The 22,437-nt window shown below is 38.2% G+C and overlaps 1 protein-coding gene and 1 long non-coding RNA gene across 3 annotated transcripts; one reads left to right on the top strand and one right to left on the bottom strand.

Moving 5' to 3' along the window:
* Positions 1-77: 77 nt before the first annotated feature.
* LOC117948467 lies at positions 78-10,781 on the bottom strand. The gene is made up of 3 exons (XR_004657447.1): positions 10,771-10,781; positions 5,899-5,908; positions 78-174 (listed from the first exon to the last, which is right to left on the bottom strand). It is a non-coding gene; the product is annotated as an uncharacterized LOC117948467 (long non-coding RNA).
* On the top strand, positions 8,679-12,516 carry gdpgp1 (GDP-D-glucose phosphorylase 1). 2 transcript variants are annotated; one of them, XM_034878074.1, is made up of 2 exons: positions 8,679-9,165; positions 11,137-12,516. In XM_034878074.1, exon 2 carries the CDS (start codon positions 11,153-11,155, stop codon positions 12,239-12,241), a length of 1,089 nt encoding a protein of 362 aa, XP_034733965.1. In that variant the 5' UTR covers positions 8,679-9,165; positions 11,137-11,152; the 3' UTR covers positions 12,242-12,516. The 2 variants fall into 2 exon arrangements, with proteins under 2 accessions (XP_034733965.1, XP_034733966.1); XM_034878075.1 differs by having other exon boundaries at positions 8,938-9,167; positions 11,145-12,516.
* The last annotated feature ends 9,921 nt before the right edge of the window (positions 12,517-22,437 follow it).

The raw sequence follows: 22,437 nt of genomic DNA, 5'->3' as shown, positions 1-22,437 counted from the left end.
TATGTTATTCTTTTTGTAAGTGATTGAGGCTGATAAGTTTTAATTTGATGGTCTGATGGGATGGTGCAGCCTAATTCCAGCCATTTCGGTTTTACCAGTAAATGCAATGTTTAAATTTCTTAGCTGTGCAAATGTTACAGCGACTGTTAACAAAAGACTACATTTAGTTTGGTCCTACTGTTGTAAGTATCAGATTCCCTACTGAGGCCCTGCCTGCCTGAAATGTGGAAACACTTTCCCTGGGCCGATATTCTTATTCCAACATGCCATGTTTCTGGCAGAAGTGATCAGACCTATTTAATGTCTGGAATCCTGTGCACCTGGGACATTGTATGGAGAAAGATTAAGGGTTGGATAATTTCAGGAATGTTTGACGTAGAAACTTTCCATAAAAAGTAACAGGAATTAAAAGAAAGTATCTGGGTTACCTGCTCAGGCTGTATTTATCATGTCATATGTAGATAGAAACAAAGCTTTATGAAGAGACAGCATCCATAAATTTGCTGAATAAATCCATTAATTTGTAAAATTCAAGAAATTTGAGGGAGCTTGCTAGCTAACAAGTTAACTAATGGGGAAGGGTAGTTTTGAAAAGTTGTTGATGTGCAAAATGAGGGGCTGTTTTCATCTGGTGTTAAAATCCGATCTGAGTGATCCGATCACAAGTGGACACCTCTACGTATAGGTGTGAATGCACCGAGGACGCATTGAGACACAATCACTAAAACCACATTCAGAGGTGTTTCTGACCCGCAAGTGTCCACATTCTTACAGCAGTGAGACTGGGAATGTGTCCGGAGCCACATTAAAGACTACTCAACTGTGAGCGGAACCACCTACTCATTCAAAGTATTTCTCTTGCTACAATAACCACTAAAAGTGTTTTAAATGATATTAAAACACTCTTGGTAATGTGTCATTGTTTTTGTTCCTGTGCTGCCTGCTCTCATATGCACGGCTGGCCGGAGCTCTGCGCAGAGCTGTTTATTAGAGAAGGCAGCCGCCACTATACAATAATATTATTTTTACTTTCACAAAACATCCCAGAATTCACCAATATGTAATATATTACTAGACAGCTTGAGGGGTTAAAGGAGCGGATGTAAAACTTTTTTGCACAATAAAAGTCTCTGATAATGGGGCCCCTGGTTAGCTCACCTGGTAGAGTGGGCGCCCAGATATAGAGGTTTACACCTCGACGCAGCAGCCGCAGGTTTGACTCCGATCTGCGGCCCTTTGCATGTCATTCCCCTTCTCTTTCCACTTCCAAGTCTAAGCTGTCCTATCTAAATAAAGGCTTAAAAGTGCCCAAAAAATAATCATAAAAAAAAGAAAAAAGTCTGATTTTTAAATTTTTTATTTAAAGAGGCACTATGCGGTTTTGGCAATTTCTTTGCTTTTTGCTCGCAGGTTTCTCTATGGATATCCCTCCACAGCTTCGGAATAGATACTTCCTATGGTAATGTGTACCTTGTCCAGTCAATCTGCCGTTTCCTCTTTCTCTGTTCCTCTGACTGCTTCCCTAGCTTTCTTCTCCTTCTTTCTGGCTCAGCCATGAAATTAGTGTGAAAAACCCCATCACTAGCTTGTTGTTATAGCTAGTCCGTTCCTACATGGTGGCGTGTATGTGTGCAGTGCCGTGAAGCAATTTTCATGTTGGAGTTGTAAATAGATCTTCCTGGATGTCAAGGTCAGACATCTCTGGTTCAAGTTCTTACCGGACACCCTACAGCGGGCCACTGTTTCAATAGCCAGTTTTCAATAGTTTTTACAAGCCTATCGCCTTTATTTTTTGTAATGTAATAAACACTGTTACACTTTTTGAAGATATTCCAGCTTGTGTAGGCCCATCAGTGCTTTCATACCATGTTGAACACACTTTAAAAGTACTGTGATAAAACCCAAAACTGTGTTAATTTTGGTCACTATAACCGTGAGGTTACATTTTCATACCGTGACATCCCTAAAGTAGAATTAATATGGAAACTAAACTTCAGCCTGCAGAGATCCAGTAAGAAGCTTTAAATGTACTTAGAGCTGAACACAGAAAGACTTTTTAAATGTCTATTTCTACTGCTGAAGACCTGCCGCCCGTCAGTAGACATCCTTCTGTCGCCACACAGACAGTAGGCAGCGATTTTTCATTCGTTTCTAGTGAGAGTAACAACTGTCATTTATAAAACTCGCTCACACACAACCAGCCTATATGCTAACGGAAATGATGAACTGTATGTGTTTATTTGCATACAGAGCAGGGAAGTGAGATACGATCACAAGTGGCCACTCAGGACGCATTTGGAAACACATTGTGCTGTCAAGTGCAAACGCACACACCTAGAGCTGTCCACCTTTGATTCCATCAGTTAGGACAAAACCAGGTCAAAACAGGCCCACAGGGGTTAAAGTGAGCACTTATAGAGAAAATGTTTAACAAAGAATGGATGGAAATAGATTAATTAAAGCTGTAGTGCCTAACTTTTTTATACTAATGAATGTCCTTTACATTCAAGCACGGGATTAGTATTACCTGGTGACCTCTAGTCATTTGTAATAATTACAGAGGTTGTCTGTGATCTTAATCCCGTGCGAATCGGTCATGTCTGTAATTTTGTCAAGTAAAGATTCCCCTTCAAATGGCTGCGGCAGAGATGGAGCACCTTGACCCAAGTGCGTTGCGGCGGCCTCGCCCCGGCTCTCCTTGGCGCGCCTCCAGATCAGCTCCACAAAATTCTCTGTATTTCTCAGTATTGCAAAATTTGCAAAATTGGGTTGTACGGTGACTTTCGCAAGCCTAAACTTAAATTAAAGATAGATACTTCTTCTGAAGAGTCAGTTTTTTTATCCTCCGTGTTCTCCTGGATTACTAGCAATTGCATGGAGATGCTGTGCGATCATATAAGCTAGTATTGAGTACAAGATCTTAATATTAAAGATGGGTGGTGTAGAAAACCATAGCTTTTCTATTCCTGCAGTGAGGTACAATTAAATGGTACACACAGCAGGGGTACAGCTGTATCAGTAGGCTATGTGTGAACATGTATCCCAGCTGAATCCACTCAGAAACAGAAACATTTTGATTTCTGTGCTACATATGGGATATTTTCTCCCTCTCCTGTAGCGATATAATGTGAAACACCAGCGTGCTGTGTGGTTTTTCCATATTTAGACAGCCATGAAAAGATTAACGGACTCATGTACAAATGCATTAATACAAGCCAAGGACATCAAAAGAGTTATGCGTGTACAAAACAGATTTTGCAAACAGCACCTGTGTGCATTCTAGGAATATACTTTTTTGCAACAAAATACGCAAAAGCCTTGTGCCGGGGCAGCTCACCCATATACAAAGTAGGTTCAGTGTTCGATGCTGCGGTCACGGGTTTGGTTCTGCCCCTTTGCTCCCCCTTTCTACCCCCAGTCATGTCTAAGCTGTACAATCAAAAATAAAAGCCTAAAATAAAAATTCCAAAAAAACAGCACTACTCTTTTTTTGATGATGGAATAATCAGTTGTGTTGTTACTTTTTCAAATGATAAAAAACTAAGAAATAAAAAATATTTTATTTTTTTATATTTGACATTAATCCATATGTGTCTCTGGGCCTGACGCAAGGGTCTTGGCTAGTTTAAGACCGACACAGTTGTTTAAATAGAAAAATTCCCCTGCGCCCATGGGCGTGCTAGTATTGAGGCCGTTTATTATGGCAAGTGGATAGTGCCATGGGTAACTGACCGAGAGTCGTGTGACTATCGTTTGGATTGACTACACCATCACCACTGTACATCATAGTTAACGAGTAGACCTAAGAGTCGCCAGACAAAGGTATTGAGTGAGTTCAAGTCAATCAATATACAGTAAGCCTATATTATACCCTATGGGTTTATTAAATGTATTTTTTATCACAGGCACTTCATCCATTACACAAGTTGCTCTAAAAGTACTGAGAGTATAAAAATGATACGATGAATTAAATTCTAGTACCTCATCAGTTTATGTGACCTGTAGGCCTACTGTGGGAGGAAGGCATTGTTACTCTAACATTGATTGAACATTGGCGCCATCTACTGGATAATTTACACTAATTACCTTACTGTTTTAATTACTTTACTTCTTTTAATTGCCATTTCTCTGATTTTAAACTTGAAATGTTTCCCTTTTTGTATGTGATTCCCTTCGTTATTATATTATGCTATTGGCTGTTTTTTGACTAAATCACAACACTCATCATCTTTTAATAAATTATTATTATATATAGTTTCCAATAACCACGTATAGGCTTATTACCATTTTGTTGTTTTGTTCCTACTAGATGGGTTGAAATTAATTCATGATAAAGTGGGGCATAACTATGTGATGACTGACACAAATTGCAGACAAGAGGGAGATATAAGCCGTAGACACATTCTAGACTGTAAGGATCGACTGACGTTGCTCCGGGATGTTAATGTCAGGGTTTAAAAATCAACTATAACTATAATCTATAACTGCCAGTTGTTCACAAATATATGCAGTCCTTTTGAACATAGAATGTGGGAATAATCTACAAGATAATCTGGAGCATCATTATAATCACATCCAATAACCAAGTATGCATCCTTATCCCTGTTTTTAGAGGCTTCAATTTTCATACAAAGTTGTAAAAAGATTATTTTGGCAAGAGCTGTATTCTTATAGTTACATAAATTGCCAAATATAAAGAAATTGTCTAGTTTGAAAACCAAGATTATCTATCTATCCTCATTTGAGATCACTGATTCAACCATATCTCCTTTAGAATGGTTAAGGAGAATGGTGACACCTGCTGATGGCTGAGATGCATGAAATATAATTTATCGCCCCATTGAGCTTTCCAAAATTTCACATCACTGTCCACCAACTGAGTCTATTGTAAAAAAAATAAAAATAAAACAGCATTTTTTCGTCTACTGAACAAAAGAATTGATTTCCTTTTGGTGCTGTCACGTATACCCCTGACATTAAAAAATATTACTTTTAAAGAACTAAATCTAAAATCTTTTAGGATTAAAGGAACTAGTTAAGGAAAAGATACTCTAAGATTGGAAATATTAAAGATTAGCTTATTGTGCCTGAGGTAAAAGTACCTCAATAAACTCCTAAATTCTTTCAATTTCAACTATTGGAGTGAACACATTGCCCTTTTAATTAGATATGGGGAGAACAAAATAACCCATTAAGATTGGGTGATATATTTAACTTGAACATTTTACCTCACATTAAGAGAAGTTTAACAAGTCAAGCAACGTGAACATTTTACCTTTACACTTTTGCTTTAGTACTCTAATTACACATTCAATTTAATTTTAACGTCACTTACACCACAATATTGTTTCTTGTATTATGCCAACCGCACTTTGCAATACTTTTATTTGACACCATTTTACTTTCAGTCTACCTTCTACTCATTTTTCTATTGTTTGCCGGTTTTTCTTGTGTATTTACTTTTTTGTTTGTTTTGCGGTTATTGAAGAAAATGCTGCTTTAACAAGGACATTTCCCCGCTGTGGGATGAATAAAGTATAATCTAATCTAATCTAATATAATCTAAAAAGTCTCCCGAGTCTCTGAACCATCATTGCAGTTGAATCAGTGGCACTTTCTACTTTTATATAGTAGTTGTGAAATTACAAAGACATGAAACCTCTGCCGGCTCGATCGTATAAAGAACCTGAACCCGGGCTGTGTGCGTTAGGCTTCTCTGTAGATGGAGCATTTTAAAACCCACAGTATTTATTTATCTTTAAAATTCCCCCCAAAAAAGATGGAAATCACACTTCATTTTCAATATAGGTGCTTTAAGAAGTCCTTCATCCCAAGTGCCATTAATCTAACTAACAAAGGCTGGAATCTGTGTGAGTCTGTCCTGTATGGTGACGTAACTGAGTGGTGTCTCATTTCATAGGGGTATGTCTTCACCCCTAGCCCTTATCACTGGGTTTCAAAGTCAAAGTCAAAGTACCTTTATTTGTCTCCCTAAGGAGAAATTTGTTTTGGACACTGAGTGACCTGCTTTGTTGCAAGAGTTACAGACGCAACGACACGCACAGGGTTAAAAACAATAAAAGACAAATGTACAGTCAACATATATGGGCTACTCACGGGGCTGTGCAAATTGCAGATTTGCCATTTTCTGTACTAAAATAAGATAAACGCCATCCTTCAGAAAACAAAAAACAATTAAAAACCATTTCATTCATTCTTTTAATCCATCACAGTTGATGAAAAGGATGAATGAAATTGTTTTTAATTGTTTCGACAGCCAAGGGCTAGGGGTAACACTTACAGCGATGCTTATGAGTCCATATAAATGGAAGAGCGTGTTATGATTCAACTACAATCATATGCATCTCTACATCCACCTGACCATGCTTCTCTGTCTTGTCTCAGGAGATTGAATGTCTCAACCAAAAGTTGTGAAGAATGTAGGTGGGTCATTGTGGTCAAACATAATAAAACATTAGAATCGGCAGGAATATTGAAATTATGTTGAGCGATGTGAGGGTGTGCCTCATTCAGTTCATATTATGCAACGGTTCTATTGGACCGCCTCCAGATTGTTAAGACTTGGTTTGAAGGACACACCACATTTTTGGAATGTAAGACATAGGAAGGCCAATTATTTCATGTCCTATGGTCCTGTGATAAGTTCCAGGAATTTTGGACACATGGAACCCAGGTTCCATTCAGCCCATGATTATTTGTTCTGGACGATTGGTCAATCCTATGCAGAATAGATAAGTACATAAAAAGCTGGGTCCAGGCTAGTTTAATGATTGCCAGACAGATTATTTTAAGAGAATGGAGGAATGAAGGGATGTTGTCAATCCAGGAATGGGCTTGTGAGAGGGTTACGGTGGCAGCATTTGAAAAAATGTCATATAAACAGTTTGCCTGATTGGATGTCTATACTAGGAAGTGAGGAAGGTACCTGAGCTTTCTGGAGGGCTCCTAATTGCTCGGATTTGCCCAGCCGGGAGACCCTCCCATGTCATGCCATCCCGGCTGGTATTGTTTCAAAACAGTACGCCAATTATGCTAATGAATACAATATTTTTTCAGCAGATGTCTTAGTTGCAACACGAGCTAGCAAGGCAGTTTTGTGTTAGTTGTTACTTGATTTGGGCTCGAACACGCAACTTTTAGCACTTGAGTATGGATGCATCAAGAACGTGAAGGCAAATGCTGGCTTTGACCTCACAAGGGTTATAAAAAACATTTATATAACCCTTGTGTTGTCCTTCGGGTCAACGAGACCCGTTCATTCAAGTTGAATTTTTGTATTGGCCTGGCGTTGAGCTTCAGGGCCCCCGGTGATACCTACTATGTGATGTCCTGTCAGGTGAACTGGCGTAAGTGCCCTTCGGGGTCCCGAGACCCATCCTGCACTCAAATGAGTTAAATTGACCAAGGCCCCGTGACACGAAGGAAAGCAAAAACTAAATTCAAGAAAAATATCTGACGTAGCCTAACAGGCAGACCAGAAAGACGTGCAGCTTTTAACTTGCAAATCAATCAGTTAGGGCCTACTGTATGAAAGCTGCAGCAATGATGTTGGCTGGTATTTGAAATGTGTTCGGTGGGTTTCATGCTGCTGTTGTATCGGCCACTTAAGTGCATAAAACACATCAATAGCTCTCTCTCCCTCTCGTTTACTTGTTTAGTAAACCGCTGTGGAGGTGGGAGCGTATCTGCGCGTGTGTGTGTAGGCTACTGTCAAGGCAAACTCTAAATTTCAAAGCAGCCTTACTGAAACGTGGAGCAACTCCAAAGCACCAGCAATAAGAAATCTCTGGTTACGCCACTGATTATATCCCCACTGTCACCCAGCATTTTTTTGCCTACGGCTTAGTTGGTTCTGGGGTTGGACCACCCTGTGCAGATGTCTTATTCTGAGCTCCGAGACTCTGACCAAGTAGTACCATCATTTAAATTTACTTAATGAGACTATGTCATCATAAACAAAGGAGTGGAACACTGCTCTTGCATCTTGCAAGTTCCTTTGCCCGAACAAAAGGACTTTTGCTGGTCAGATTTCGTGAAGTAGCAACTAGCTTACAAACTGTTAGTGTTTAGCCAAAGTTTTGCTAAATCAGGACACGTGCGCAGTGCGCTGTTAACCAAAGTGAGGTGAGGGGGTCCCTTCTCAGGGCCAACCAATCTCTGTATGACCAAAGCGAGAGCTGTGTCCGGGTTCACGGCAGTAAGTCGGACTCGTTCCAGGTGAGGGTTGGCCTCCGCCAGGGCTGCGCTTTGTCCCCAATCCTGTTTGTAGTATTTATGGACAGGATATCGAGGCGTAGTCGGGATGGGAAGGGGTTGCAGTTCGGTGAGATGGGGATGTCATCGCTGTTTTTTGCAGATGATGTGGTCCTGATGGCATCATCGGCCTGCGAACTTTAGCACTCACTGGATCGGTTCGCAGCCAAGTGTGAAGCGGCTGGGATGAGGATCAGTTTGAGGCCATCGTTCTCAGTAGGAAAGAGTACCTACTTCAGGTAGGGAAGAGTCCTTACCCCAAGTTCAAATGGGGAGTTTAAATACCTTGGGGTCTTGTTTGCCTACTTATCTAAATACTAAGTTTTTCATCATGAGGAAACATCCAACAGGGTTGTGTAATAGATGTCAAGAACCAGAAACTGAGCAACTAAATGTAGGGAATATGATGGAGGAAATGAGAAAAGCAGGATTGAGGTGAAGTGGATTTGGAAACATACTGGAATGTGGAGGAGGTGAACAAGGCAGGATATATCTGATTAGTTTTTTAACAGTAGCTGAGTTGGACAGAATCTGAATAACTAGCTGGCAACTGTAGGTAAAATGTGACACCTGTAGTTGGCGGTAGTGCAACGCAATGTATGCAAACCGACGTTAAAATGTACAGAAGAAGAAGAAGACACCAGTAAACACCAACAAAGAAGAACACGTGTAACTAAGGAAACTAGCTAGCAAACCTGTGCTAATTGTTCACGTCCAAAGTTCCTTTATCTCTGCTGGTGCTAATACACCCGTAGGGAAAACAGATTAAAAAAAACAAATGACGCTAATGTTAATAATTTAATTGTTCTTATCAAAAGGCGTTAAATCTGTGTTGGCATCTTTGTTTCAAGACGGTAACTTTGACACGGTGAGATGCTGTAAATGAAAACAAGGTGAGTAACGTTACACTCAGAACTCCTTCTTGTGTTATGGGCAAACACAATGAAACAAGCAGCTTGGACACTTGCTTGTTTTGTACTATGTAACGTTACAGTTAACTGACGCCATTAGTTTTGTGTCACAAATATTTGTCAGTATCAGTGGTGAACGTTGAGTAACGTTAGATAGCAACATCTACAAAGTAAGATACTGTAGTGATTTGAAGTAACGTTAAGTATTTTCATTGTATGCCACTTTATAGGCTCAACTTACTTGTACTCCTCTACATTGCAGTGAGACAATAGTATATTCCAGTACATTTTGTTTTACAGCTATAGTTTTACTTTGCATTAAAAGAGTCTATCCGAAGTTCTACTTCCGGGATTGATCTCATGCCTACCTAGATATTCTTAATTAAATGGTTTGGCGTATATATCAGATATATAATTTTAGCTTTCTTTTTGTTACTAATATTTAAGAGACTAAAAATGTCAATTTCAATTTGGAATAGTTTAAAACATGGTCTTGTATTGGACAATTTTGTTTCATGAATATAGAACTTACCTAATAAAAACGCTTAACAACAGTACATACAGTACATTTCTATCTTTACATTCAAAATATGTCATTTGTTTCCCTTCATGTGTGATTGTATGTGTTGGTTTAGATACCATATCAATTTCAAAAGTTTTCCAGAATGTAATACAAAATGAACTAATCATAAAAAGAGATGAGTTAACGATTCTTGTTCTGTCTTACAAAAACTACAATAATTGTTAACTGGCATGAATTTTGAGATAAACAGGTTTGTACAATATGTATTATGCAATATTTTCAAATGTAATCCCCTCACTTCGTTTGAGATAAAATATCTAAAAGGAACAAGCCACTTCTTATGCCAGTTATTTTCCAGAAAGATTTCCTACGAGGTGTAATTTTCTTTAAATTTAGAAAGCCTTTTCTTCGGCTTATTAGTACAATTGCTACTCATAATATCCATACCGTTTATTTGAAGAGTAAAATTATTACCACCGAACTTCATTTAGTTTTTTTAATAACTTTTCAGTAGTTCTAATATGCCATTAGGTATAGATTTGAAAATACAATATTAATACAATATATAAATATTAAACACCCACTGTGGTAAGCATTAGGAGCACTTTTGATACTTAAGTACAATTTGCTGATAATCCTTTACACTTGTACGAATTCACAGGACTTTTACTTGTAAAGGAGTATTGGAGTATTGCTAAAGGAAATACTTCTTATATCACTGTTCATTATGCAGGTGATTTGTTTAGGGTTTCTGCTCTCAACTAATGTTACAGTTGTGGAAATTGCAGTAAAACGTAAAATCAAAAAACATTCAGAACATTTAAAGGGACCGTGATCCCCGAACAGTCATACTTATATGAAGTGACTAAAGACAGTTCATTACATTTATCACTGCATGAAGAACAACGCTAAGAACAAAGTGCTGTGTTTATAATCAGCAGTATGTAAACTAAACATAACAACAAAGGTGAATTGTCTATGTCACATTCACTACACAGTCCTGATTTCAGAGTTCCCCCTTTCTGTACACTACAGCTTAATAAATTTCAGGTAAATAATTACTGAAACAATTTAGATGCTTAATAGTAGAGTTAATGTTTTTTTTAATTATTATTGTGAATGTTTTCTATGATAGATAACATCACTGTTATTGGGATTTGGGCTATTGGTGGGATAAAACAAGCATTTTGAAATCAGCCTGAGCTTTGGGAAATTTTGTTGACTATATAATTAATATATGTATTAATGAAACCATGGGTGGACTGAGCATTACGTCAATAGTCGTTATTTGCAGCCATATCCACAGACTACTCGCGTGACCCGACTGTCAGTCTGATGATTCAGCAGAATGACGCCTATAAGACCTACTATAGAGAACCCGATTGTTGAACCTATTGTCGAATCTCATGCCTTTCTGCCTCACTATTCGGCTGCAGATCCAGCCATGCCGCTCCAGTTTGTGTATAGCACCCAGGACTTTGTCAGAGATGTGCAACGGAGCAGTGGAAACAGACTTGGGATTGCATCACTGCCAGCAAAGTTTGACACGATCGTCCGTGCCGGCTGGACAGACAGAATGAACAGGGGACTCTTCCGCTACCATCTGGGTGATTTACAAACGCGTATACTGTCGGGCCCGCATGGCTATGTGGCCCAGCTGAATATTCAAAGAGGAATAGAGAGAAGAAAGCCTCAGGAGATACTTAGCATTCAGCAGGAGTTTAATGCCAAGCAGTTTAATTTTAACAAAATCAATCCAGAAGAAATCATTTTTGAGATGATAAAGGACGGAGAGGGAGAAAAAGAAGAGGGACAGTTGCATGAACCCTGCGGGATGGTTGTGCTGGTCAATGTCAGCCCTTTGGAGTTCGGACATTGTCTCTTTGTTCCAGATCCTTCACGCTGTTTCCCACAGATCCTGACAAGCTTCACCATTCAGGTTGGTATTGAATCTGTGCTCCTGAGCACCGATCCTGGCTTCCGTGTGGGGTTCAACAGTCTTGGAGCATTTGCGTCCGTCAATCATTTACACCTACACGGGTATTACCTGGATCATGAGCTCAAGATAGAATCTATGCCAGTGAAGCCTCTGGTCCCTGAAAAAGGGTTTTATCGCTTATTGGACTTTCCTGCAGGCTTTTTGTTTTACACAGAATCAGAGCGGGTGGGGAAAGTTGCCAGAGCCATCTGTCAAGTCACAGATTTCCTTGTGGACGGTAATATTGCTCACAACCTGTTCTTGACTAGAGGATGTCCACCCTGTGATCGCACACAGAACCAAAAGGATCACTGTTCAAGAAAAGGTGTTCGCATTGCAGTATGGCCCAGAACATCATGCTTTGGTGCCAAGGAGGAATCTGCCTTCAATGTTGCACTCTGTGAGCTGGCTGGACATTTACCGTTTAAGAACAAGGAGGACTATGAGCTCACAACTGAGAAAGATGTAATAGATGTCATCCAGAGGTATCTTCTGCCTGATGCAGAGTTTCAAACATTGGAAGAGCAGCTTACTCGTCATTTGATGGATGTATAATGTATGGATATTAAAGCCTTTTTGAATCCTGTACTGGAGTTCAAATGAACAACGTCAGAAGCTTCACAAGTTCTGAAAAGTGTTTTTTTTTACGACATCAATTAGAATCATGAATATCTTGACACTGGATTATACTTTGGGAGCTGAGATGAATCTCTTTTCCTGAATCTGTTGGATGCGCACAATACCTTCTTAAATATTTTAGAATACATATTTAATGGATATGCTTTATTAAAAGAGGTTTCAAATAAAATGCCACAGGCATTTTATCTAAATATGTCTTTGTGATTTATTTTATAAGTTGTGTATATGAAGCAAGACAATCAACTCAATTTGGCTTGTCAAAGCAGATGTGATCTATGACATAATTAATGGCTGCATTCCGGTGTTCCATCTTAAGGGGTTTGGCTGTTCATGCTGGCGTTGTTAATGTTATTTGTTACACCTGTGCTTTGCCTGTTTTACATTTGTCGGACATGTTTTCCGTCAGCCTTCAAATATATATTGACATCCCATTTGATCATCTGTAGGCTACCTGTAGTTTGCAGAAATGGTTGGGGAAATCACATATACGTTTTTTGATGGCTGAGGAAATCCAGTGTGAAAAGATGTCCCTTCTTATCCACAAAGATCGATTTCAACAGAGAAAGTGATTTAATGCTAAATATTTCAAAGAACAGTGCACACATGGCCACAGTTCATTTAACGTAACGTTAGGGGTTTACTTTTTCTGATCGCATTCAGTAAAAGCACTAATCAGTTTTGATGATGCTCCTAAATGATCAGGTAACCATCAGTTAAAAAACAAATGATTGAATAATAGATGAATATATTATATACGTTTATTGTTACATTGTTTAAGAGAGGGTTTGATTAGTTAATGTAAAGTATTAATACATGGTTATCATTTGTTGCCTGTAACCCACGCTGTTCTTGCCTGCCTGTGGAATCTAGCCAACCAGGAGTCGGAGCTAGTGTGCAGTATGCCACAGGGAGATGTGGTGCACCTCGGGTCAAATGTCAAGTTCAAAGTAGTAATACAATGTAGCAATGTTTTAAAAGGCTCTAAGGAGGGTTGTAGCAAATGTGTGTCATTATAACCGCTTTAATGACTTTAACTTTGAGACGGTTACCTTGCAGTTTAACCCTAAGGCTTTTGGATTTGAAGTGCCTCTGAGTGGCAGCTCATGGTGACTGGGTGGTAAGAGTCCAGACTACGTCTATAAGCTGGGGAGTAGGCGTAGAAGTAGGGCCCTAGGTGACTAGAGGTTGAGGAGTGGGGAAGACAGGAAGTTGGGTCACAATCCTTGCTACTTGTGGGTTTACTGCAGAGAAAGAGCCAGAACATTGAAAAGAATGGTTTACATGCATTGTAATATTCATGTTTGCATAGTAAAAAGAGAATGTACCTTAAATGTTTTCTGTAGCTCTAATCTGCTAATATGTCACTGGCATATCTGCTGTCCAAAAACACACAGGTCAATATTTGACACCCACATGTATAATGGTATTAAGGAAACTGACTTTTCTGTTTTATTCACCAGTTAGTCTTTCAGCCATTTTTCTGCTCACTCTAAGCAGCACATCACCCTGGCTATCCCTTATGGTGACGCAGATTTTGTCCTCCATTGTGATCAAAACCAGGTTCTGCAGGTGCCTTTTAAACCTACCTAATTGTCTGACAAGACATCCCCACGTACTTGCTCTATTGTGTGGGAACTCCATTATAACCGCCAACAGGTTGTGCTGGAGTAGTCATTGCATAGTGTTTTGACAGTTTCACTGATGTTACAATTGTCAAATAAACCAATACATTTATTGAAACTGAACTATGACTGTGTGAGTAATGTTTTTCTGCAGTTATTCGATAGCTAGACACCAAGTAATGGTTACAAAAATTTCACAGCATTAATGAACTTAATACACACATAAGATGTGGTTTGTGTTTGTATGTTATTCTCATAAACCTAACAGAAAAACAAACTTTGTACAAGTAAATTGATTATTCTGGTTTTAATGCCATCAAATGTCTTTTTACAATGGTCAAGATAATCCGATATTTTAACCCGTGGGATTCTTGTACTCAAAATATTACATTATAATTGTCTATGTAACACTCAGGCAGGAATGAGGACCCAAAAGCAGAGATTAAGTGGGAGCAGAGAAACAAGGATTTATTTAACAAAAAGGCTGAGTTCCAAAAAAAACAGGGATGAGGTGGCAAAAACAAGAGCGTAATGAAACAAAGTCAAAAAGACCAAAAGGGAAAAGCAAAAACCAAAAGGATGCGGGAGATACATGACCGGGAAAGACACACCGGGAAGGTCAGGAACACGTCAACAGAACAAAATGATCCGACAAGAGACTAAGGGAACACGGATATTAAATACAAGAGGTAACGAGGAACCGGTCGTACATCAGGTGACTCACATTAGGGCGAGGCAGGACAATCAGACAGACAAAAAGTAAAACCAGAGACAAGACCAAAACCACAGAAGGAGGAAAAGAAAACAAAGTAAAACCATGAACCACAACATACATATATGTGTGTGTACATATATACACACACACACACACACACACATATGTATACATATATATGTACACACACACACACACAGTATATATACTATGTGTGTGTTTCTGGTTTTTATATTGTATTTAGTTCCTTGTAATTTTTTTTTGCATTGCTGCATTTTGTAATGGCTCATCATGATCAGTGCTCAACAACACAAGATGCATCTTCTTACAGCCCAACATGAGACTTATAGCCTACAAAATAATAATGTTTCATATATGATTCCCCTGATAGCAGGGTGTTAGGGGAAGTTCCCGTCAACCATGAAAAAAACAACAACATTATTATTGCTTTTTCCCACATTTGTCACTTTTTCAATGTTGTGGGTGAGTTTTTATGATATTTTTAATGTTGACATTGTCAGCCCTTATTTCTACGGCCCATCTTTTGTGACAATTTTTTAAAATTGAAAACGAGTCAGTTTGACCCAAGGACAACATGAGGGTTATAACACTACTCAAATGCAGCCTAAATCAGTGATAATTTAAGGACATCCCCCTGAACAGCATTAGGGTAAGCAGAATGTGTTGCTTTGAAGTTGTTCTCCTGTTGCACAGGTAAAACTGTCACAAGAGTGTGATACATCGATATAAGAGTCATGTTACCTTTAGGTTGTTCTCCTGTTGCACAGGTGAAACCGTCACAAGAGTGTGATACATCAATATAAGAGTAATGTTGCCTTTAGGTTGTTCTTTTATTTTATAGGGGAAACCATCACAAGAGTGTCATCATTCAACAAAAGAGTTGTGTAAACTGTAAATCACTGTTGATGCTGACAATAGTGCGTCTCCCTGGTTTGAACAAAATAAAAATAAATTAAAGGTAGTTGTTTCAGTGTCCAAGATCAGTTTCAATTTGATAATTTTTTTTTAAATCTCCAATTTTTTATTTGTCAGAATTTTCAGTCCATTGCGTGTGTGCTACTTTTTGCTAAAGAAATCCCACAAGTAATACAACACAACGGCTGTCAATCAAGCACACAGTCCTCAGTAGAGGTTTATTCAGCTACAATAATTGAAAACACCTGTGTGGGTTGGTGCACTATGGTTTTGTCAAGTAAGACGTTTTGAAATTTTACAGTAGGAAAAGCACAGGTGTTAATAATAAACTCAGTACTGCTAATACTAATAGACTGCGGATTTCCACTTAGCTGTTTCAGTCATTAGTACTAAAACCTGCACTTTTCCTTCTTTGATAAGTGAAAATGAAAAAAAAGGCCTATTAACCAGGGGTGTTTACATTATAAACTTACCATGACTTTTTCTTTTTTATTCTTAAGAAAATACAAGATAGCTGCTTTAAGAAGCCTGAGAGCGGTGCTCAGATCAAGGGGGATTAATGTTCCACATCATCCCCTAGGAGCACATCATCTGCCAGAATTGCATCACCAAGGTAGCAGTGCTAAGCCGAGCAGTTGATCAATGAGCATACTGCTCACTCATTTCAATGAAGTTCCACGTTGCCACAACCAGTGCTTTGAGCTAAGTGTTTAACTGCTAACATCTTGATTTTTTCTCTTCTTTTTTTTTTTTACAGGTGAGATAAGATTTAGTTAGACATTTTTCTTTTACTGCCTTGACAAATACAATTATAAAATCAGTGCCATGTCCAGGATATTTGAATGCATAGTCCAGTCAATGATAAGCATTGCTTGTAGTGCTCCAATCTTTTTGCACAAATGTTGCAGCAATAAACGCTAAGACGATCTATAGGACTGAACAGTATATGCATGTTTGTACCTGTGTTTGCACCTCCATTAATGGTTTTTGTAACAGCAGTATTATAAGTGGATATTGCAATGCACTTTGTGATGTATGCCCCCCTTTTACTGTGGCTCTCTTTCCAATCACATTCCTTCCTCGTTGCTGTGTTTTGGCCAAGTTGAAACCTGCCACAGCCACAAAGATGAAAATGTGGGGTGTTAGCCTGCCTTCAATGTCCATAACTCTCTAAAATAAATCCACAAGGCAACATAAGAGTTAGGCTACTGCAGTAGTATAAATTACCTAAAATGTGTGTCTTTGTGTGTTTGGTTTTGTTTTAAAACAGTTCTGTATTTTACAGTACTGTGATCTTACCTGGAGATATTGGTTCCTGAGTTGCCTGACACAATCAGATTTCTTCTCAAAAGGCACAGTATACAACTGCTGCATCCTGACCTGATGTTTTTTCAGGACTCTAGAAACAATTGTTATGCTTACACTGAATATTTTCAAAAGTAATGTCTACCAAGACCTGGCGGACGTCAATGAGTTTTATGCCATGTTTCTGATGACCAGGTCAACAATGGCAGTTTCCTGCACATCAGTGAACACCATATGGCCCTCAAATGTGTGAGGTAGCTGTTGACTCCTAAGCAGAAAAGCAATAACACACAAGTGGGTTTGCTCAATTTACTTCTGTAATGTGCAGCTCAGTCAGAGGCCATGCTGAATATAATTTGCATGTTGGTTAGCCGGAAAACTCTAACAACAGATGCCACTGTTGAGCGTTGCAGGTTTGGCTGCACTCTCTGACCAGCCTCTCTCATTGAAAGACCATGATTGGTTACATGATCAATTACAGTAGCTCTAATCTCATCTAAGACTACAGCTCTTGATCTTCCTCTTCTTCTTCCACCATGCATATGAATTCCTCGCCCCCCTCCCAGCCACTCTCCTTCCTCTTTCAGCCACTTCTCCATCTCTGGCTGGGTCCATGTTTACGTCACAATACAAATTTATTCTGAGGTTGTCTCCTTTTGTATTGAAACTGAAATAGTAACACCTGAGGTGTTCAGCCATATGAAAATCAGCTGTAGCATTTCATTTTTTGACTTGAAATATATTAGGATTACTATAGAAATGTAGCAAATTGCTGTTTTATTCAGTTTAAAAAAAAATATTTTATTGTTTTGAACTTAAGTTTAACAGTTTGAGAACAATATGTTAGCATGTGCACACAGCCTGTAGGTACATAGAGTTTTGGCGGTTGTTGTGTTGAAATGAAAAAAGAATGAATGTCATTTGAAAGATGTAGTCATTGAATGCATTCTGTGACAATGCAATGAGAAATGTTCCAGAGTTCAGCCCACATACACTTCTGTTGTGCTCACTGCGTGAAGAGTTTTGAAAAAGTGACCTGAGTGTTAAGAAATGTGTCCTAGCAACTGTAAAACAATGTAAACAACTGAAATTACTTCACACTACTCAATTGGTTTTTTTTTAAATGTGAAATTCTTTCACAGATTTTTATTTTACTTTAATAACATACCATATTGTTTTGTATGTATCCAAGAAGGAATGGAAATTTGCTTAAATAATACATATTTTCATTTTTTCTATATTAATTAATAAAAATCAGTATGTAGCTCATATATATATATATATATTAGGCTTTCAGCTAAAATTGCAATTAGCAGTGTTTGAAATGTGCAGTGTTGTGCAGGTTGTGGTTAAAGTCATGGGATAAGTGTGTAGAGATTTGAAAACTGTGTTCAAGCAATGAAAAAGGAACCAGAGTTTGCTCTACATGAACTACTGCTGTGCAGACTGTAGTTAGAGTTTTAAATGTGTGGCTCCAGTTGTGCCCACTGTCGTTTAGCAATTGATAAACACTGTAAGACTGAGAAAGTGACGCAGTTTTGGCCAGTCAGGCAGGAACTGCTGAGAAAACTTATAACAGCCAATAAGCTAAACATAGACACTATTTACACGGAAGCATGGCAGCAGATTTCTGAATCAGTTTAGGCAGGAATACAAGGAGTTGCCGTTATCAAGTCTAGAGAAACGGACCTTCACCATGCCATGAAGGACATTAAGATTTGATTTTGGAGTTAGTTCTTAATTGGAGAAAACAAGCTTCAATGACTGTCTTGAGCCGCTTTTTAAAAGTAACGTTCTCCTAAGTTTCTGGAAGAGTGTTTTGTATAGAGAGCTAACTCAGCTGGGGTTTGAGCATTTAAGTCATACTGTGTGGACCGATCAATAAAACTTCTGTTTTGGTATTTGTATTTGGAGCTGTGAGAAATTTTGATGCATTCATTTTTTGATTTGGTTTCACCAATTATGCAGGAAAATTAGGCTATTTGGGTCATAAGAAAAGTAATAGGACACATTTTTTTTGTGTTGTGTGACCCAAAGATGTAAAGTGAGAAGAGGAATGGATCCAGAATAGAACCTTGTGGCACTCCACATTCCCAAGTGATATGAGTCAAGGAGAATGAGGAGACGCTTTGCAGTACTGAGAAGGTTGTCAGACGACCAACCCAACCCCTTAGACAGCTTCAAATGTAATGATCAGTTGTATCAAAGGCCGCACTGACATCAAGAAGAACTAACCTAGAACAGAGCCCAGCATCGGCATTCAAAAGGTCATTAGTCACTTGAAGGAGAGCTGTCTCTATACTGTGTAAAATATAAGCCTGATTGAAATGTGTCCACATTTTTATTATTATTATTAAAAAGGAATTTAACTGATTTAAAAAGTTTTTTTCTAAAATGTTAACTTAGAGAAAGGCATATAGGTGGCTGGATCAGCATGGTCAAGGTTAGATTTTTTTTAAAAGCAATTGTATAAGACGGCATGTTTATAACTTCTATAACTTCTATTTATAATAGAAACATTGAAGGTACCCACAGTGGCAATGACCTCTTTGAAACGATTTGTTGAGATTGTATCTAGAGCACAAGTCATTTCATGCCTCTATTTTTTTCTTCTTCCCCCTCATACTGTTGATATCAATCCTTTCATCTTATTTTCCATGAAACGCAGAGGTTTGCATGATTATTTCCGGCTTCTCAATTTGTTGAATCAAATAGTTACATCCAAAATACGGAATCTGTTGAGTTGAAGTTACATTTACAGCAAGGCCCTCAACAACTTCCCAGCAATATTACAATACTTTACAGTCTATGATAAATAATAAAATAATAATAATAAAATAAAAGAGGGGAAAGTGTATTTTCATATTTTTTTGTGAACCATACAGGTTGAATTACTCCGATTTAATTGTTCCAGTTGTTAATATTAAAAACCTCATATTTCGCAAATGTCATGATTTGTCAATTCTTTGAGAACACAAACCCAAAAAGGCTTTAATGTCAGAGAAAAACTCATCATTTCACACATTTGCCTGTACAACAGTGAAGAAACAACTAGGCTCAGTGAATAAAAAAATGGAACCCTCATTTTTTAACCCTGCATCCGGATGGTTGACTGAGTCAAACCTGTTGTGCATCTTTTTAATTGGGCCCTGCATGGATCCACATTATTTACAGTTAATGCTTCACAGGATCGGCCCTGTACAGAGGAAATGAGAACGTCACCACCTTCTGACTAGTAATAATAAAAGGAAAATGGTATGTGCTGTGGAAGCCTTTGCTATAGCTTCACATGTACACAAATGACATATGGCATATTTGTTTTAGGTATAGGTGGTTCCAACAAATCATCAAAACTGCTGAATCCCTATAGATGTTGCCTGGCGGCATTTACATGCATCTCAAATATCCTCTGATCAAATGTAACAATTTTTAAAGTGTCATAAAGAAATATGGTTTTCTTTCTGCTTTTTTACATTACATTAGCACAACTACTAAGAGCTAAAAAGCTAACTATGACAGTATAATAAATACAAAAATAAATAAATAAATAAAGAATTTCATCTTTGCTATCATCGTCAAAGACATGCCTCAGTCCTTTAGAGAACCAAAAACTAACGTTACCTAAACGTTCTGTGTTAGTAGGGTTTGTCCTTCTGGGGTTCACCACTTGTTAGAATTTTAGGTATCCTTTCACATTTTCTCTCTATAAACTCTAAAAGGTCCCCTATGTCTAATTTTTTCAGACAAATTGGTTAAATTGCTTCCATATTTTCTTGTTTATCCCCAATTCTTTTTTTAAATATTTATGTTGATCTCTCTGCGCCATATCCTTGATCCAAGCACCAATTGTAGGTGCCTCCATTTTCTTCCAGATGAGAGCTATAGTCCTTTTTGACTGCAGTATAGCTAAATCTATATTCTTGGGGTTTCAGATTTATATTAGTTGGATACAGGTGAAGTATTATAATCTAGGGTTTCATGGCATGGATCCATTCATTTTCATTCATCACTCCTTATCATGGCCAACTCTATAAGTCCCATCCGTAGGCCTGGCAGCAACATGAAGCAGCTCAGGGACCTCTGTGACCACGATTCAGAGACAAAAACCCATGGTGTGTAAAACAAAGTGAGTTTACTGCTTTATTCATATATTGTGTTACTTTATTGATTATTTGTTAATTGGATGTGATTAAATGCTTGACCAGTATATTGTTAAATGCTTTGTCGTCTTGCCTGTTTGCTTTGAGGCTACAGAAATAATAATGTTGTTTATTTAAATAAGTAAAGTGTGTAGTGCACATGATTTCAGATTATTTTTTTAGGAGATATAAGTATCCTTAACCTAATTTAGAATGTTTGATTCAGTGTGCCAATATGCTTCAATAGCAGCTATTGGCAGAATGACCACTAACCCCCATACTTATTTATTATTTTCCATCATAATTTTTGTTCACGGAGTGTTACCTACACATGCACACAAAATACATGAAAATGTGTGTATTGATTGGGAATGGTGTGCTGACTTTTCTACAGATTTGGCAATCATTAAACAAGCCTGGACCTAGCTTTTTATGTACTTCTATTATATATATATTCTGCATAGGATTGACCAATAGTCCAGAACAAATAATCATGGGCTGAATTGAACCTGGGTCCCATGTGTCCAAAATTCCTGGAGCTTGTCACAGGACAATAGGGCATGAAACAATTGGCCTTCCTATGTCTTACATTCCAACAATTTGGTGTGTCCTTCGAACCAATCTTAACAATCTGGAGGCAGTCCAATAGAAGCATTGCATAATCTCGAACTGAATGAGGCACACCCTCACATCGCTCAACATAATTTCAATATTCCTGCAGATTCTAATGTATTATCATGTTTGATCACAATCACCCACCTGCATTCTCTTGTGAAGAAACCTCAACTTTTGGTTGAGACATTCAATCTCCAGACACAAGAAAGAGAAGCATGGTCAGGTGGATGTAGAGATGCATATGATTGTAGTTGAATCGTAACACGCTCTTCCATTTATATGGACACATTTTCACAAATAAAATCAAACATTTCCCAATAGTTAGATACTGTATCGCTGTAAGTGTTGTGTTAGGCTTATCCCTTCCCCATTGTCTTAGCCCCAGCCCTTGGCTGTCAAAACCTAGTATATAGGGGCTATTGGTGAAAACATACCCCTATGAAATGAGACACCACTGGGTTACGTCACCATACAAGATTGATATCAAACTTCAGCCGGACAGACTCACTCACAGAGATTCCAGCCTTTACTAGTTAGATCAATGGCACTTGGGATGAAGGACTTCTTAAAGCTCCTATATTTAAAAAAGCGATATTTGAGGTGCTACATAAATACTGTGAGTTTCAAAATGCTCCATCTACAGAGTAGCCTAATACACACAGCCCGGGTTCAGGTTCCTTTAAACAATCGAGCCGTCAGGGCTTTCATGCCTTTGTAATTTCACAACTACTATATATACGTAGAAAGTGCCACTACCTCGACTGCAATGAATGATGCAGT

This window comes from Etheostoma cragini, chromosome 8 (assembly GCF_013103735.1).
Source record: "Etheostoma cragini isolate CJK2018 chromosome 8, CSU_Ecrag_1.0, whole genome shotgun sequence".
NCBI classification, from domain to species: domain Eukaryota; kingdom Metazoa; phylum Chordata; class Actinopteri; order Perciformes; family Percidae; genus Etheostoma; species Etheostoma cragini.
The sequence above is the reverse complement of the archived record's forward strand: the minus strand, read 5'-3'. Positions and strand labels throughout refer to the sequence as shown.